A 15,054-nucleotide genomic window follows, 5' to 3' on the forward strand; every position below is an offset into this window, starting at 1 on the left:
TTCAGCTCCGGAGACCCCTGCTTCCAGCCTATGTTAAAAACAATAAATCATTTTTTTTAAAAGCATGAATTGCTCCTTTAAACTCATATAGGCTTCAGAGAGGGGGGTGGGAAGGTGATTGCGTCTTCAGATGTCAGTGGTGGTCCCATAGACAAGGGGTGCGCAAACTGGGGGGCGGGAGATTTTTGTAGGGGGACGCGGTGGTTGCAGAGGCCCCGGGCTCTTCCCCACGGCATTTAATTTAAATTGGATTGTGTAAGGCCTCTGCCGTAGATTGTGTGAGGCCTCTGCAACCTACTTACCGAGATTCAGACAGCTGTTGGCACGTCGCCATGGCAACGCGGCATCAAATGACGCCGCGGGGTCATGTGACATCACGACCCGCAACGTCATTTGACGCCGGGAACTGAAGTAAGGGGGGCACGAGCACCAGGGGCAGCAGGCAGGAGGGCGCAGCTGCAAAAGTTTGCACACCCCTGCCATAGACTGTACTTGTTACAGATGGATTCAACTATTTCACAGAAATAAAAGGTCATGCACTTTATCAGATTGTTCACCCTACAGTCTGTTATTTATTACATAACTCCAAAGTTCGCCTTCATGTACTTTCCATAAAGCAGTGGTAGGCAACAAGACATACTGCATGGGCAAAATCAGAAGAGGCGCTGAAGACGTGGATAGGAGCTTCTCGCTGCTCCCGTCAGCTGCAAGAGTCCGGCGCCTGGGTGAAAACGGTCCTGCTCCTCTTCTTACATTAGGAACTAGTGATTAGCACAGGAGAGGAGCGGGACAGTACAGTATTCATCACCATGCTTTCATTAAGCAGCTGAGGGAGCGGGGAGAAGCTCCGATCCACACCAGCAACATACATGTTCCTTCTGCACCCGGCAAAGAGAGAAAGCGGGCTACTGGGGTGGCCAGGGGTTGGGGCAGCAGGTAAAGTCCCCATGGGCCGTCTGTTGGCCATATTTGTAATGCATTCATAAGGGAAATAAATGCCTCTTAGATTTACTCCTTCAATTAAGAAATATTAGACAACCTATTAACTGGACATAAAGACTCCCAACATATTATTAAAAATAAATGTTTAATGACACGAGGGAGTGATTACCTATAGAAACAAAATCCTGCTAATTATCCTTCCAAAGTCTCAACCCAATAGAAAATCAGGCATACACAGCAAAACAAATCTCATTACACCCCTGCAGTATATTCCTAGGCAAGGTAGTGCAAACGTTTGGAGCTGCGCTCCCATGCCTGCTCCCCCAGGTGCTCGTGCCCCCCTAACGTTTTGACTAGTATGAAATGACGCAGCGGGTGGCGTCACATGACGCCTTTGCCATGGCGACGCGGCACACGGACTCTGAATCCCGGTAAGTAGGTTACAGAGGCCTCGCGCGATCTTTTCATTGAAATCCCTTGGGGAAGAGCGCGGGGCCTCTGCAACCACCCACGCCTCCCCCCCAAAAAAATCCAACGCCCCCCCAGTTTGCGCACCCCTGTTCTAAGGGATTACTTTACAACAACCTGTCTTTAAGGGAAGTAATATTATCATGGCATCTCAAAAACAACAAGTAAAAAGACTTTGATCCAAAACACAAGTTTTAGTCTTTAGTGTAGCTGTGTTGATCCCATTCCTGAAATAGTCTAATCAAAATGTTGATCCACTCTAGCCCTAAAAGACAATGTCATATCTGTAATTACTTCTCAAACGTCTCAAGGATTTTGGCTTGCACATGCGCAAGTTCGAGGGCTGTCGGAAAGTGGAGAAAATAAATCTATGGCCCGCTATGCAGTCTCTGGGGCCTAGCAAAGAGAGAGTTACAACTTCAGAGAGTTTACGTGACTTCACAGCGCTTAGAAGCTTCTCTTTTCCATTCATTTTTTAGAAACGTGCTTCATTCAGGTCAATATGGGCCAAAGAGGAAAATATGGTATCAAATTCCCGGAACACTGTGGCATAGATCAGGGGGTGCGCAAACTTTTGCTCCTGCACCCCCCCTGCCTTGTGTCCCCGGTGCTCGCTCCTCACCCCCTTCGTTTAGTGCAGCGTCAAATGACGCGCAGGGTCATGTGACATCACGTGGCCCACAACACGCATGTAACGTCACGCCGCATGACCACGCGGTGTCATTTGGCGCCTCGTTGCCATGGAGACGCTTCCAGACAGAATCACGCTAAATTGAGGTTACAGAGGCCCCACGCGATCCACCGGCATTTCATTCTAACGCTTTGGGGAAGAACGCGGGGCCTCTGCAACCACCCGTGCGCCCCCCGAAAAATCAGGCGCCTCCCAGTTTGCGCACCCCTGGCATAGATACACAAAGCTCTGTTATTGACTTAACGAGGTATTTTCAAAAGCTCACTAATGCCGTGTTAAGTGCTGTTTTCAGCCGTACCAGGCCCTTGTATTACTAGAAAAGGTGTTCCCTCTAACAACGCTTATCTACAGAGCTCCATTAGTTAACGCAGGGATTTAACGATGTGTTACTTAGGTCATAGCTAAAGGTGGCGTAAGCCAGAAACTGAAATATGGGTTAGACAGGGGTGCGCAAACTGAGGGGCGGGAGATTTTTCTAGGGGGGGCGCGGTGGTTGTAGAGGCCCAGCGCTCTTCCACAAGGCATTTAAATTAAAAGCCGGAAGATCGCGTGAGGCCTCTGCAACCTATTACATACCGAGATTCAGACGGCTGTTGACGCGTCGCCATTTGACGCCAGAAACTGAGGTAAGGGGGTTGCGAGCACCGGGGACAGCAGGCTTTAACTTCTATACGAGTGAATGGAAATGAATACATTGTTAACAGACCATTACCCCACTTTTCAAAAGGGGCCCCAGTTCTGGATTACACACCATAGGCCAATTTGCAGAAGGGACAAGAGTATGTCATGAGGTCCTGCGTAACGAAATGATCCTGAAAGCATGGTATCGGACCGCTACTAAATTAGCGAAAATATGATTTCGACCCACTCTGGAATTACCATCTTGCTGGAAACGGGCCTTCAAAGGACGTGAGTTTTTTTCCCCCTAAAAGATCCTGAATGTCATTTGTAAACATTATAGGATGGCAAATTAGCACGAGTGCCCAAATACTACAGGAGACAGACACAAGAGGAGTTTTAGCGCTTACTGATAATATTCCCCATACAAGCTCACGTTATGGACGTTTCTAGACTGCAGGAGACAAATCTGAATTACGGATTGAAAAAATAATCAGTAAAGATCTGGGGGGAGGGAGGGGACGATTCAGGCTGTTAGTTTGCAGCAGTGGCGTGTTAAGATTTTTTGTTTTTCAGACTTCTGGGAGTCTGCATTTCAATTGCAAAATAACAAGGGACAAAAGTAAAGACAGAGTATGAACTACAATGGGTGTGTGTTGGTGAAAGGAAGCAGCTCATTTCATAAAACGGGTCTATATTTCCTTCGCTCTAGTGCAACAGGGAAAGCCGAAAACTTGTTGGTACTATACGGTCAAATATATATATATCTCCATCCGATAAATAATATCACTTGTGAGCACATTCCCATGTATTAGACAGGTCTGCAACCCTGCCTTTCACCATTATCACCTAGCATACAGTGCTCCCACTGCAGCAAGGGATTCTGGGAAATGACGTGCAAATGATCACACGTGTGACCTTTTGCCTGGAATATCCATTCACATGGAGCCCATTTAAGCAGATGCATCTCCAGTCACACAGCTTTTAAGCACAGCATGGGACCAGCAAAGCAAGTACAAACCACTCACAGACATGTTTCAACCTAGATTGGTATCATCAGTGTGAGGTTGGTTTATACTTGCTTTGCAATATTTCTAGGCTGGGTAGGTTTACCATTACATTTTAAGTTATGGTGGGTGAAAAAGGCAACAAAAAAACACACACACCACGCACATTACATACATACATACATACATACATACATACATACATACATACATACATAACACTGAAATGGCAATCACAAACTTCCCCGATGAATAATGTACTCACTTCTCATTCTGGCAATGAGGTTGAGGGATTAAACAGTATAGGAGATTACCCACCTGCCCTGTAGAATTTTTGTTATTGTGTGAACACTTCTCCTTTGGTTTGGTGAACGCACGGTTAGTATGTTAGGTTACCCAACTTTCTCACCCTCAAATAAACAATTGATGCCTTTGTGCAGCCAGTTCTCTATACACTACTATACCACTGCAACTCACAAGCGAAGCAGTGTACTCAACTAGATAGGTGGGATATATACAGTGCTTTTTTTGTAAAAGAAAAGGTGCCGGCACCCTGCCTCTTACCTTCTACCGCTCCACAGTGACGATAGATAGGATAGTTAGGATAGATAGGATAGATAGGATAGATAGGATAGATAGGATAGATAGGATAGATAGGATAGATAGGATAGATAGGATAGATAGGATAGATAGGATAGATACAGTAGTAATTGTATTTAAGGCATAACTGTACATTTTTTTACTGGGAATTTAAAATGGCCGTTAAAATTCACACATTACGCAAAAGTCAATTGCCATGGCCGCTGGCAGTAAAATAAAGAATAAAAGGAGGCAGCAACTGCTGACTAAAACATACACTACCAGGGTCACTGCTTCCCATTACTTTTTGGTGGACATTATTGCTTTAACACCTTCACTGGCCGAGAGGCCCCACAATGCACTGCTAAATGGAGTTAAAAACCTTTCTGACCTGGGGGGGGGGGGGCATACATAAGAAATAATTATTTACAAAAATATTTATTTGTTTATGCTGGAAAATTGAATGGAAATTTGATCCTAGTCCCTTTCACACCATAACCCTAATTCCTGCCTAATGTAAATGTCCCTTTTGCATGCTGCTTTGTGCCTCGCATCCATATCATCGAAGAAGACGACATTTTTGGTCCAGAAAGCTTGCTCTCTTTTTAACCACGCGTTAGGCATTAACCCTTTAAGTGCCAGTGGGACCCAGGGACCCCTCCGGCACTCGCGATCGCTCAGTCACTGATGATGGAACGAAAGGGAGTCCCCCCACACCTTCCTTCCGCCATCACTTCAGATGGTGTCCTGTGCCCGACGCGATCTCCCCTTAGGCCGCACCTATAGTGCCCGCGACCGTGACGTCACCCGTCGCCGCTAGCAAAAGTTGTATTTCGCTTTGCGGCGGCGCGGGCGACCAGGGCATTGATTGGGTCAGGGGTGTCACATGAGGTGACAGCTCCTGAAAAATCAAAAATTCCCGGCTTCCGAAAATCGTGTCACCACGTCGCCCTTACTATAAGCGCACGCGGCGGCGGCAATGCATTTTTTTTCAGGCGACGTCGCGTCGCCGGCACTATAAGCGCGGCCTATGACAAAAAGCCTTTCTTTTTTGGGGGGAGGGTGTGTAGCTACTTTGGGGCAAACAGGGAACCGGAAACCATAACGTAACAGAGCACTCAAGCGGTTATAAGATATTCCTTCCGCCTTACTTTTATTCTACAGGCTAACACAATGCCATCCTCTATTCTACTCCCTTCGTGGGACATGTAAAAAGGGTTAAATTGCAGACGCTCCTCCTCATAACGTGCTTAGCGTACAGTAGTACATTTCTGAACATTTCCATCCCGTACCATCGTTCGCCTGGAACCAGCGTCTCCGACAGCGTTGGAAAAGGTGACGAGAGACCTTTAGAGTCCCCCCCTTTGGCAGAACTGTCACCGGTTGTTACCGATCTCACCCTTGGACCCCCCTCCTCCTTCTCCGAGTAATGACATCATGTTTACCAAGCCCGTTAAAAATTTCCTGTTCACGTCACCCGCCCACCTTGGTGTCAAAGTACAACTTGGCAGGATGTCCACATCCAACATATCAGGTCTACTATTTATTTATATAGCGGTAACTAGTTGCAGGGGATGATATAATACAATAAGTGCAACCAACAGAAAAATCAGACAATAGGAGATTACATTCTGCCCTGAAGAGCTTACATCCTACCCCTTGCCCATCAGTTTAAAAGGCATGTGTACCTAAAAGGAGGTGGATGTTATTAACCTGTAAGGAGGTGGATGTTATTAACCTGTAAGGAGGTTGCAGTGACCCTCTTGAGGAGGTTCAATTGCCCACCTTTTCCCTGACACACACACACACACACACACACACACACACACACACACACCACCCCCCCCTATACACTAAAGATGTCCAACAATATCAATTATTTACACTCTATTGTTCATTATAGTGAGAACAATGATGCATCTAACATTAACAGTGGTGTATTCTAAAATGTCTAGCAGTGAAGACGAATGCTGCTGATGTAAACACAAATTATATATATATTATATACACACACAGTATATATAATATACTAACCTGGAGAGGTGCTTCAGTATCTGTTTCTTTATCAGTCCTGCCATGGCGCTGAGACCTTGGGAACCTCCTGCTTGATGTAAGGGCAGTGAGGTGTGATGGCTTCTCGGATCAGTCACCAATGTGTTCCTCCATAGTCACGGAGAGAGGGAGGACCTGCCCGGTCTGAGCGCTCGGTGTGACAGCAGCCAGTGGGGAGGGGGGAGAGTTCATCACGCAGCGTCCATTTTAGCTGCACCATCTCCTAGAGACAGGCAGCAGCAGTGAGAGGCGGCCCTCTGCCGGTGACTCAGGCTGGGGAGGGGCAGGGGCTGTGCTACAGGAGGGGGAACAGAGGATAACCCCTTCATCTCTATCCTGGCTGCTGACACATCATTAGGGATTCTGGGTTATTTCTTGTGATATCGGGTGGGGGGTGGTATTGTCTTTTCTGTTTTTTTTTTTTTTTTTTTTTCAATTTATTAAAAAAAAATAATCTGTATTTCTCAGTGTTAACAAGTGGAATAAATTGACACACGTGGATGAGGTGTCTGTGCACTGTTTCTTGTCTGCATACTTCCTTTGAGGTTGCCTTTGTTCAGTTCAGGGTGGATGCTGCAGCCGCGAGCGTCCGTGCGCGCCTCCGCCGCGCGCTCCTGCAGCCCAGCGATCTGTGCCTTGGCTGCAGGAGTGGGGTCACGGCGTTTGGGGGGCGTGGCGAACGTGTCACGGAGCTTGTTCGTTGAACCATCTCACGTGATGCGACTGCAGCCCCAAAAATAATTTTGGGTTGTAACGGCAAAATGTAGCAGCGTCAACCCGAAATTGCGACGGGCGCGCGCACGTCGCGTACCAGCCACCCTGAACTCGGCCTATCTGTGGCTGGGCTGCTACAAGAAGTCTTAATTCAGTTCAAGGTTTTAATCGGTTTTAACTGAAAAGATGATCTGTGCTGTTTTTTCTATTTTTTCAAACCTGAAAAGCGGAATCCCTACACGTATTATTAGACATATTCAGCTGTAATATTATGGATTCATTTACGGGTAACGCTCATGCTGTATGGCGCTGTCCAACAAGTGCTGATTTTACGCACAGAGAGAAAGGAGATGACATATTATCTTACAAACTTAATGTGGGCAAATGTGTTTATAAGATGTAACCAGGCATTACAAAAGTTATGGTGGGCAAAATTAAATAGTGTGCATGTAGTCCTCATTATCCAACGTTTCACTTTACAACGAATGGCATAGCCAACGCTTTAATTACAATGCAACCCTGAGGGCCATTTTTCGACTCTGGAATGCGTTATCCGACGCCTGAATGTGTTATCCAACGCTCACCGCCACTGATTAACATGGGACTCACTTTACAACGGTTTCACTATCCAACGCTACTCCCAGAACGGATTCCGTTGGATAACCGAGGACTGCCTGTACAATACATAACAATACGACTTGCGGTGCATTTGCATGTCTCAGGTCTGCAACCCTTTCTTTCCCCATTATCGCTTACCCAACAGCGCTTCCACTGCAGCCAGGAATTCTGGGTAATGACATGCAAATGAGCAAATGATATTTATAAGATATAGGATTGCATGACAAAAGGGCAACATCATAGCTTCTTTCAGGGAGATTTGGGGGAACGAAAGTGAGGAGATTGTTAAAACTTCAATTGATTTGCATTGGGTTGAGGGGAAACAGGAGATATATATATTTTCCCAGTTAAATATCAGGGTGTCTTATTAACAGGAGAGTTTGCCAGTATGCTTCTAAAAAGCTGGTACCGTAGTATTAAAGACAGGGAAATCAATGTTTACATAAGGATTATATTAATTTTTTGAGAGGCTGAGAATGTTGGTCTATAAACTTTATTCACTAATCTGTGATGCTTGGTGTTGCCAGGCGGCTTCTCCAAAAATACTGGACACAATGGTGAAAGGTGCGACGCTCTCAAGACACACACACACCACTCTTTCCACTCCATGCTGTCGGTGAGGTCACTATGCCCAGATAGGTAATGCCAGACACATACATGTCCAGTATTACCTCAAATTTTTTACTGGACAGTGTCCAAATGCAGGACTGTCCAGTTCAATACTGGCCACCTGGCAACCAGCTCCATTCGTCTGAATGGAACTGAAATCTTCCCAAGCAAGACAAAGATGTCTCCAAAAGCTGGTAATAGGCTGCTGTTTGTTTAACCTATTGAGATCTTACAGGTTACAAAACTGGGGCACTACTCATAAAAGCAACAGCAGATTATTAATAGAAAATATCAATTTCGTTTCCTTTTTTTTCTTTGATAAATCTGGTAATATTTATTGCTACATGTTTTGCAGCTGGGACACTGGTGATAAAAATTCATTATTGTGAGGACAACCGAGGATAAAAGGGAAGACAATGATACCAGAGAGGTGAAAATGCTATTAATCACGTCCGTGCCAGAGGATATGTGCCAATCTGGCCACAAAGAGGTTAATAGGTTAATAATAGTATGAGTGCGTCTGTTGTGGCATCTGATATATGTAAGAGGTTCACCTCATTGAGTACTGAGGTCACTGAGGTGTGTAAGACGATTACTGGGAGGAAAATAATGTTGACATTCTTGCAAGTAGGTTTGCATTGTAGCCAATCCGTATTGCTCCTGGCTCTTGCTATTCATGACTAAATACAAGCACAGAGCATTATCAATCTAAGGTTTTCCCAAGCTTCAGTGTCAATTTCTTATTTGTAGTAAATCAAATTCATTGCAACCTGTCCATTTTTAACTCTGATCTCACTCATATTGGGGGCTATTTACTTAGAGCAGGGGTGGGCAATTCCAGTCCTGAAGGGCAAGCAACAGGTCAGGTTTTCAGGATATCCCTGCGTCAGCACACGTGACTCAATCAGTGGCCAAGTCATAATGACTGAAAACCTGACCTGTTGCTGGCCTTTGAGGCCTGGACTTGCCGACCCCTGACTTAGAGGGTGTGGTGGCATTCGCAAGTACAGATGTAGCCAGGGTTATTTTGACCTCTGTCGCGTTATGGGAGGTATGTTGTGATATTCTGCGGTAACACCGCTATTAAATCCTGTGGAAACTCTTATATTTTTACGAATACACCGAGCATTATATTTTTCTGCTATGGAATCTCTTAAGGATGATTTTAGATCTGGTAACAAGGATCTACATCTGTTACGAAGGGAACAGTACTGGATATTCAAACTCAAAACTAAATACCCTTTGTGTTTTAATGATGGGGTTGATATCACTCCGTTTTTTAAACCATCGTACTCTTGAGATACAGTTCTTTAAAGGAATCTTTCAATGGTATTTTATAATATTAAAGTTATTTTCTTTATTCCTTGAGTATAATATTATGTGGGTGCTGTGAGCTTGTTTACACACACTCCACTGAATATTCTTATATATGTTTTTTTTATCATATATGTTTTGGTATTTGGTTTTAATATATTTCCCTCTTTCATATGCTGTGTATTATTTCATTTAGGGAGACGACCTGTCTCATAAACACTTGCTATTTAGTTTCAGTGACATTATGTATCATTATATATAACTACTTTGACACAATCATGTTAGGTTTGTCACTTTTTTCCTTTGAAAAATAAGTGGTATGGTAGCTATTTAGATTTACTTCATTTATACACACACACACACACACACACACACACACACACACACACACACACACACACACACACACACACACACTTAATCATTCACTTGTCACTAATTTCGTATTCATCAAACATGCATTTCTGAATCATTATCAGATTATGCACAATTGCATTTATTGATTTAATGAGAATAGCGCTCCCTTTTGATGAATTTATTTGAATGTTGAATGTTTATTATGATCATGTGTATTAGAACAGGGGTGCACAAACTTCCTGTGCTGCGCCCCCTCTGCCTGATCTCCTCCGGTGTCACGCCCCCCCTGCAGCATCAAATGACGCCGGGGGGTCACGTGACATCACACAACGTGACCCGCCCCGTCATTTGATGCCGCGTCTCCATTGCAACGGCGTCAAATAATGCCGCATTGCCATGGAGACGCGTGAACTGAAGCTGGGTATGTAAATTACAGAGGCCTCGCGCTCTCAGCGCGGGGCCTCTGTAAATACCGGTGTAGAGGGAGACGGGGGTTGGCCTGGTATTAAAGGGGTTGCACCCCACATGGCCACCCCCTGACCTCACCAGGGAGGCAAGGGGTTAACTGGACTGCGGTCCAGGAATGTGGCTTACACCTTGTCATGTCAGGAAACTGTATGTTCCCCTGTTCCCATGTTTCATTACAATACTGTATTTTAATGTTTTAAAGTGCATTTCTGTATCTCCAGTTCTGGAGGTCGCAAAAAGTTGATATTTGGCCAATATGTGGAGTCACTGTAGGCATTAAAAACTGGCAAATTTCGACCCACTGAGCCCACCAGAATGGAACTTATTAATATGTGTAGATATTAAAGTGTATATGTATGGTATTTTGGATCTGCTCTGAAAATGCAGACTCCATCTGCTATGCTAATAGGTCATGAAGGGCAGGCGGATGATTGAGCATAAGCACTGTGATCAAAAGTTAACTGCCCTGATTGTTTACACTAGGAACCAAGTACTAATCAACAGACTCTGCCACTCTAATTGTTACCTGAGGGCGGAGATCATCAAACTGGAGTGGTTTGTAAGTGTTATGTCTACACCTACAAACAATGCAGATCCTACCAGATACTTAATTTGGTAGACTGGTTGTCGCCCCTAATTTGATTATGGGGCTACAGAAATAAGACCCTCAGAGTCCCAGTACACATGGGCTAACTAGCTGGGGGGCATGGGTTAATCTGTGTCTCCACGTTAGGGATTGGATACAGATAATTGTTCACCAATAGTCTGTATTCAATGTTAAGAATAGGGTTACACAGGTATATAAACTGTGTCAACCCTACAGTTTTTAGTTGTTCTTCTGATTTCACCTGGAATATCACCGGATTGCTGGAGAATTGCTAGCTGATACTTTTCCATTCCCCAACCCTAAGTAAGTGTTACCTTCTTGTCTGTTAATAGTACTATATTGCTGTGTTCACCTTTTTCAATGAATAAATTATATTTTATTATATCTAAGCCTCGTTCAGAACAACCCAGATATTTGGTGTTCGTTATATCTTGTCATAAGCTACTGTGACAACCGGGCCCCCCGAAAAAACTCTTGCACCCTCTCCTGTTTACTAGGAAAAATATGCCATTGACACGCAAAAACCTATTGTAGCAAAATGTGTCCGAAAATGAAGTTACTCTCTTCAAAGCATGTAAAATTAAATTAGAGCCCAAAGACAATACTTATTACATTTTAGATGTAATATACAAAAGTAGTACTGTATTTAATTACAGAAAAGAATGTTACAAGAAACATACAGAACAATATATGCAGACAGTTTAATAAAATAACAGGGTCAAAACAGAAACCCTATGTTACCAACAAACAGCATCAGTTCCCTACCAAAAGAGGTCTTTGGGGCATGGAAGATGAGAATTCACATGTCTTGTTGGCATACAAATACACCACTTGTTGAATTCTAAATTCATATCCCAAATACATGATTTTTATCCTAAATCTACCTGCATTGGAAACGGAATAAGCCCACCCACCTTCTGGGCATGTCCATAACGCTCCCTCTTATGATATTTTTATGACGTGGGAGAAAATATAGCGTTTTGTTTTTTTTTAATTGAAAAATGCCTCAGAGCATAATAGGTCTTATAACTCTATCCCTGTAACTCCTAGAATATTGTGACACACCTCATCGTGTTCCCGTGAGTTTGCTGCAGGCAAAGAGATTAGACTGTACAGGGCTGCTCCTGAATTTGAGGGGCAAACAAATATCTGACCTTTGCACCCTCACACTCATTGATGGTTTATCATTTCATTTGCGAGATCGCAACTGTTACATAGTTACATAGTTAGAAAATAGATGAGGTTGAAAAAAGACGTACGTCCATCAAGTTCAACCTATGCTAAATTTAGACAACACATACTTTATCCTATATCTATACTTACTTATTGATCTAGAGGAAGGCAAAAAAAAAAAAAACAGATATCCAATGATATCTCATAAGGGGAAAATAAATTCCTTCCTGACTCCAAGAATTGGCAATCGGATTAATCCCTGGATCAACATCCTTCCCATGTATACTTATTTGGTATATCCCTGTATACCTTTCCTTTCTAAAAAGATGTCTAACCTTTTTTTGCTACAAATATATATTTGTTATTCTTGTGAATCCTCTCAGATCCACGACATATTTTATGTTTTAGATTGAATGCTAACCCTTTTCACCTTCCTCTGCTATTTAAATGGGGAAATTCAGGAACGTAGGGTCACCTTTGAGGATGACACCCAGGCCTCTGGTAGGTCTGGCTACTGTCACCAGATCTCCATAGTATACACATATCATTTTAGTGGGCCATCAATGATAACCCCAGGTTAAGCTCTGGTGCTCTGGGTACTTTTTCCTGTCGCCCTCATCTAAACATCTCCTTGATTTATGGACCAATAAATACCTAGGCCAGAAAAAAATAGGTCTTTTACAAATAACCCTTGGTGTACCAGATTATTATAATACTGAATATTTTAATGGTATTATCATGACAGACACCTATTAGAAAGACTTATGTTGTTTGAAGATTTACCTCCAGAGCTCATCATTTGTCACATTAGATGTAAATATGCTTTACATACACAGTCATCCTACACTCTAAAGGCATGTACTGTATGTGGTCAGAAACGTGATACTTGATCACCAACAACCCAGTTTTCAGTGGTTCCCCAGTTTTATTTTGACTTGACCTACTAGAATTTACACTTATCCACAATTTTTTTTTAATGTGAAAATAATTAGTACCTTCAAACCTCAGGCACAGCAATGGACTTGAGTGTATTTCCCACTTATGCCGAGGCTTTCCTGTATTTCTTTGAGACAAAATATTTCTTCCATAATCTCAACATCAAAGACTACATTGCTGCTTGCACACGCTACATTGATGCATTGATGATATCCTCCTTCTAGGGACTTGAACTCTCTAGATACCCTTATCAAACTTGCATTGACCTGCGACTCTCATGTGATTAACTTCCTTAACTTCCTAGATGTTGCTATTTCTAGGCACGACACCAAGCTTTATTCATAACTAACATCTATAAAAACAGCACTGACTGCAATACACTACTGTTTGCCACTAGCTATTATCCATAGTCAGTGATCCAGTGCAATTCAACCTTGGTGTTACGCTGTGCTCACCACGGACAAGGAGGGACCCCGAAACTGAGGTGAGATGGGTAACAACTGCACCCACAGCTACGGGAACACGCCTGGAAAGTGGAAAATAGGCGTCTGGAACCATCTGGGAGTATAAGATAAAGTAAGATACTCGCCAGATGAGAAGGGAGGTTCCAGAAGATAGCTGGTACCGAGAGCCTGGGGGTCCGGAGCCAGTAGGTAGGTCGGAGTCCGCAAGCCGAGGTAAAGGGACGGAGAGTGCAGGAGGTCAGGATACAAGCCACGGGTCGACGTCCAGAGCGGGTCCACAGCCAAGCCGGTTTGGTACACAAGGGATCGCTAGGAAAGACAAAGAGACAAGAACTGAGGCAGGAACGACCGTGGGTAACACAGGTCATACAAAGCTATGCTCAGCCAAAGAATGAATGGCTGAGCAAGGTATAAGTAGGAGGAAGGACCAATAGGGAGAGGGGGAGTAACAAGGGAGCGGCCCCAGGGAAGATGGAGATTGGTAGGGAAAAACTTACCACAGCTGCGCTGGATGTGCAGTTTGTGAGCGGTGCACGCGCATCAGGCGTGTGCGCCGCGCGGAAGAGGCGCGCGCGGCCTCAGCTGGGGGCGGGAACTCCCCCTAAGGGAGGACGTGAAAGTCCTCGGCTGTGCGCGCGCATGCGTGCGTTCAGTAGCCGCCGCGGGGAGGGGAGGGGAAGGAAGATCCCGCCCGCGGCGGCGAAGGGGGAGAGCCGGAGCAGAGGTAAGTGAGGTCGCGGGAGGAACCCCCTTAGGGAGAGGTGTTCCCCCGTTCCTTACAGTACCCCCCCCTTGAGGAGCGGCCTCAGGACGACTCCAATATGGCTTTTGGGGAAATTTTGAGTGGAAGAGTCTCAGCAGTCTGGGAGTTCCAGTGAACCAGGTACTGCACTGAACCCCTCGTCCTCCTGGAATCCAGAATAGACTGAATCTCAAACTCCTCTTGCCCCTGAACTATGACTGGCTTAGGGTCAATCGGTGTCCTATGGAACCGCGGACTCTGGGACACAGGTTTCAGCAGTGACACATGGAACACAGAGGGTATCCTCATGGATGGAGGAAGTTCCAGACGATATGCCACAGGATTGATCTGTTCCAGTACTGAGAATGGGCCCAAGTACCCGGGGGCCAGCTTGTTGCTCGGAGTCTTCAGTCTAATATTCTTGGAGGAGAGCCAGACTTTATCCCCTGGCTTGAAGACTGGTGCCTGACGGCGGTGAAGATCTGCCTGTGCCTTTTGTCTGTGGGTTGCCTTTCTCAAAGCCTCTTGGATCTTTTTCCAGGATTCCTGAAGATCCTTGATTCGGTCATCGGCCGCTGGAACCCCGGAAGGAACTGAGGTGATGGGCAGCTGACCTGGGTGAAAACCATAATTAATGAAAAAATGGGATTTCAGCGTGGAGCTGTTCTTTAAAGAATTATGGGAGAACTCTGCCC

At 44.7% G+C, this 15,054-nt stretch overlaps 1 protein-coding gene across 3 annotated transcripts in view; it reads right to left on the bottom strand.

The window, feature by feature from the left end:
* BLTP3B (bridge-like lipid transfer protein family member 3B) overlaps positions 1 to 6,619 on the bottom strand; it is a 66,037-nt gene extending 59,418 nt beyond the window's left edge. For 2 of the 3 annotated variants that reach the window (XM_075602226.1, XM_075602225.1), the window contains exon 1: positions 6,340 to 6,615. In XM_075602226.1, the coding sequence (XP_075458341.1) occupies positions 6,340 to 6,383 (44 nt within the window). In that variant the 5' untranslated portion in view covers positions 6,384 to 6,615. Of the gene's footprint in view, positions 1 to 6,339 lie in introns of all 3 variants that reach the window. The other variant, XM_075602227.1, reaches the window with a different exon arrangement.
* Positions 6,620 to 15,054: the final 8,435 nt, after the last annotated feature.

Source organism: Ascaphus truei, chromosome 5 (assembly GCF_040206685.1).
Source record: "Ascaphus truei isolate aAscTru1 chromosome 5, aAscTru1.hap1, whole genome shotgun sequence".
In the NCBI taxonomy this organism is placed as follows: domain Eukaryota; kingdom Metazoa; phylum Chordata; class Amphibia; order Anura; family Ascaphidae; genus Ascaphus; species Ascaphus truei.